Below are 4180 nucleotides of genomic sequence, written 5' to 3' on the forward strand. Positions count from 1 at the left end.
CTTCCTTCTGAGGAGTGGCTGGTGGGTTTGAACCACCAGCCTTCTGGTTAGCAGTCAAGTGCCTTAACCACTATGCTACCAGAGCTCCCTTTTAACAATCAAGAAGCAAGTAAAAACATCATTGAGCAGGCAAACAAACTCGATGCCATAAAATCCATGAACTCCAGGATCATGATTTATTCCCAGTTACTTCCCTAAACAAACAAAAAGCAACCCAAACCTGTTGCCATCCAATCAGTCCCTATTCAGCGACCCTATAGAACAAGTAGCCTCAAAGGCTTTGCAAGGCTGGAATCTTTACAGAAACAGACTGCTACATCTTTCTTCCTTGGGGTGGCTTGTGAGCTCAAACCTCAGACCTTTATGTTAGCAGCAGAGTGCTTAACTACTGTGCCACAGAGACTCCTTGTTATTGCTTTGGAAGCTAGCAAAATTTGTCACATTTCTCGAATGCAAGGACAATCAAAATTGCCTTTCAACCTATTTACTCTTATTTTAGTTACAGTCTTTGTTGTTATGTGCCTTTGAGTCACCTCTGACTCATAGAGACCCGTCCTTGGGTTTCCGAGGCAGTATCACTACGGAAGTAGATTGCCCAACCTTCTGAGGAGTGGCTGGTGGGTTTGAACTGCCAGCCTTCTGGTTAGCAATCAAGTGCCTTAGGCACTCCTTGGTAGATTGCAGGCAGCTACTAGGAAGGAAACTAAGGCAATAAGAGGCTCAGAAATAGAAAATACTGAGAAGTGGCAGTTCAACTTCCTTGCCCTCTCTTCTGCTTCTGTGCCATTCCTTCCCCTTCCTCAAGGGGGTTTTCCTGATCCCATTCCTCCCACCTGGGACACCTTGTACATTTCAGCATCTTCAACTTGTGAATTGCTAATGAATCCCTCATTTCTATACATTTAAATCTCTTCTACCCTGAAGCTATTTTTTTTCCCCTGTGTTTAATGGCCCTTTTCTAACTACTTCTCTATTGTCTTTTCCTAAGCTTTCTAAACCTCTTGGAGTATTATATCTCAACTTTTTGATCCAACCTCTCACTTCCCACCTTAAACCTGCCACAGTTTGACTCCATGTTGCTGGATCCGATGGACATTGCTTAAGCTTCTCTAGTATTTTAAACTCCTCTCTCCACTCTTATTGAAAATGTTTACTTAGCTTCTCTGGCACCATTTTCCACCTGCCTTTTCTCCTTTTTCCTGCTTTCTCCTTTGTCTACTCAAATATTGGTGTTCCCAAGGGTTTTGTCTTTGGTCATCTTTTTACTTTTTTACCCTCATTGAGAAATAGCTGTATCCATGATTTTAAATGATGTATTCATTGGGCAGATCTGCTGCAAAGGACCTCTTTAAAGTGTTAAAAAGCAAAGATGTCTCCTTGAGGAGTAAGGGGAACTTGACCCATGCCTTGGTATTTTCAGTTACCTCACACGCATGTGAAAGTTGGGCAGTGAATCAGAATGACCTAAGAAGAGTTGATGCCTTTGAGATAATGGTCTTGAAGAATATTGAATATACCATGGACTTCGAGAAGAACAAACAAATCTGTCTTTGAAGAAGTACAGCCAGAGTGCTCCTTGGAAGCAAGGATGGCGAGTCTTCATCTCTTGCACTTTGGACATGTTATCAGGAGGGACCAGTCCCTGGAGAAGGACATCATACTTGGTAGAGTGTCAGTGAAAAAGGGGAAGACCCTCAATGAGATGGATTGACAGAGTGGCTACAATGATCAGCTCAAACGTAATAAGGACTGAGGATGAAGCTGGACCAGGCATTGTTTCTTTGTGTTGTACATAGGGTCTCTATGAGTTGGAACCAACTCAAGGGCACCTAACAACAGCATGGTTTTAACTACCACTTACGTTCATCAACAACTTTGTTGTCACACAAGCATCTTAAACTCAGAGTATCCTAAACTGAACATCTTCCTTATTATATTCCTCTCCACTCTCATGTCTCTCACATAAAATAACTACAAACAAAACAAAACTGAAATGTGCATATTTTTCCTCCTGAATTTCTTATCATGATGAGTGGCACCATCATCTACCTAATCACCCGGGTGTGGGAATGGAAATCGTTCTGTTATCTCCTGCCACACTCATATATCCACTTAGTCAATTCTCCCTTCTGATAAGTTCTCCAGTCTGTGTGTACCTTCTGCATCTGCAGTTAACTAACACAATTCAGGACCACAGTATTGGTCACTAGGACTCTAGCAACAGAGGCACCACCTAACTTCCTACCTTTAGTTTTCCATCTGCCATAACTTCTGAAACAAATCACCACCACCACCAGTTACCTTTGAGTTGATTCCGACTTATGGTGACCCCATGTGTGTCAGAGTCGAACTAGAAAGTGAGGAGTAGATGTGTAACATTCTAGCCCGCTAGAGTTTCCAGTGGCTGGGCTTTCAGAAGAAGGTTGTCAGGCCTTTCTTCAGAGACCTGGGTGGACTTGAACCTCCAATCTCCTGGTTAGCAGCTGACTGTGTTAACCATTTGCATCACCCAGGGACTCCCAGAAACAAAAACTCTACTTAAAACCCTGCTGTCCTCTTCTTTTGCCATCAGGATAAGGCCAAACCACTTAGAGCATACATTATGTCTTTGTGAGCTGGTTTTAGTATACTTTTCCTGCTTTCTGTCCAGCCCTGGTGGCATAGTGCCTAAGGCATTTGACTGCTAACCAGAAGGCTGGCAGTTCAAACCCACCAGCCATTCCTCGGAAGGAAGGTTGGACAATCTACTTCTGTAGAGATACTGCCTCGGAAACCCAAGGAGGGGTTGCTATGAGATGGATCCAACTCGACAGCAGCGCTTTTAGTTTGATTGGTCCAGTCCAGCGTAGCACTTGATCCATTTTTTCACCTATGCCAGCCTGCTTGAATTCTTTCTGAAGTATCATGTTTTCTTGTCCTCCGTGTTTTTGTCTGTGTTGTTTCCTATACCTGGAATTCCGTTCTCCCATTATCTATGTGATTAATTCCTACTCATCCTGAAAAACTCAGCCTCAAGTGTCACCTCTTTTAAAGTGTGTCTTGTGTAGCAAGGCTGAGTTGAGTGTGTCTCTGGAACACTTCTGACACAGTGTTGCCTCTACCACAGCACATTTTGAAATTAGAACCACTGATTTTCTTGACTGACCCATCGTAAGCAAACAGTTACGCCAGCAGGACCAGTTTTCTTATTTATTTATTTATTTTTTTATTCTGCTACTAAACGACTCCAGATTGCTATGCAATTAGTCCTTATGTCTGATTTCTATAGTTGTTCATTTGCTAAGTTAATATTTACTTCACAATTTGCAGTCTTTCAGGCACTGTACTTTTTCGACATGTTAACCTTTGCCTTTGAAAGCTCACAGCCTGAACATCATGGAAAGGCTAATTATATTCATTACTTTCTATTTAAGGTATGTGAGAATTACGTGATCATTTTACAAATCTTTTATCCAAAATTATTGCATTTTTTTGGTACCTAAAAGTATGATTTGATTATTTAGAAAATTGTTTTTGTAAAACATCTCATTTGCAGATAATGAATTCCAATGACTTGTTACCTTAGTGTAGAAAACAAATATGTGCATTGGGAAGAGTTGTCATTTTAACTGAAAATGTACAGAATTGAAATGTTGTCAGTGTTTCTGTTCTCAATTGTCCTTTTTCCACATCTAGCTCAAGACTGCAGTGCAGATGACGACAACTTCCTTGTGCCCATAGCAGTGGGAGCAGCCTTGGCAGGAGTACTTATTCTAGTGTTGCTGGCTTATTTTATTGGTCTCAAGCCCCATCACGCTGAATATGAGCAATTTTAAAACCTGCAATCTGATTATGTAAAAATATATACACATATAACGAGGTTGTCTTGCCTCAGTTTAGAAAGAAACACTTTGTTCATTAAAATTGATATGTTGAAACTTTTAAGTCAGTCTCAACATTTTGGGATAATTCCTTATAAAAACAGCTCTCTTTGATCATTTTTAAACCCAGAAGTGTTAATATTTGCTGATCCTGGAGACCAACTTGTTATAAAGAACATTGGTGTGCAGTGTTTCTAAGTTCTGTCTTAAAAAGCCTTGGCCAAATTTTGATCCTAACCTGAGATGCTTTGAACTTATTAACATGGCCATTATAAGAATGCCAATATGTTGTTGTCTCTTAATGGAATTAATAAATATTT

At 40.7% G+C, this 4180-nt stretch overlaps 1 protein-coding gene across 1 annotated transcript in view; it reads left to right on the forward strand.

The window, feature by feature from the left end:
- LAMP2 (lysosomal associated membrane protein 2) overlaps window positions 1-3815 on the forward strand; it is a 60435-nt gene extending 56620 nt beyond the window's left edge. The window contains exon 9 of the mRNA XM_042782604.1: window positions 3676-3815. Within this exon, the coding sequence (XP_042638538.1) occupies window positions 3676-3815 (140 nt within the window). The remainder of the gene's footprint in view (window positions 1-3675) is intronic.
- Window positions 3816-4180: the final 365 nt, after the last annotated feature.

Source organism: Orycteropus afer, unplaced genomic scaffold, assembly GCF_000298275.1.
Source record: "Orycteropus afer afer isolate SDZICR_OR568_19922 unplaced genomic scaffold, OryAfe1.0 scaffold00387, whole genome shotgun sequence".
NCBI classification, from domain to species: Eukaryota; Metazoa; Chordata; class Mammalia; order Tubulidentata; family Orycteropodidae; genus Orycteropus; species Orycteropus afer.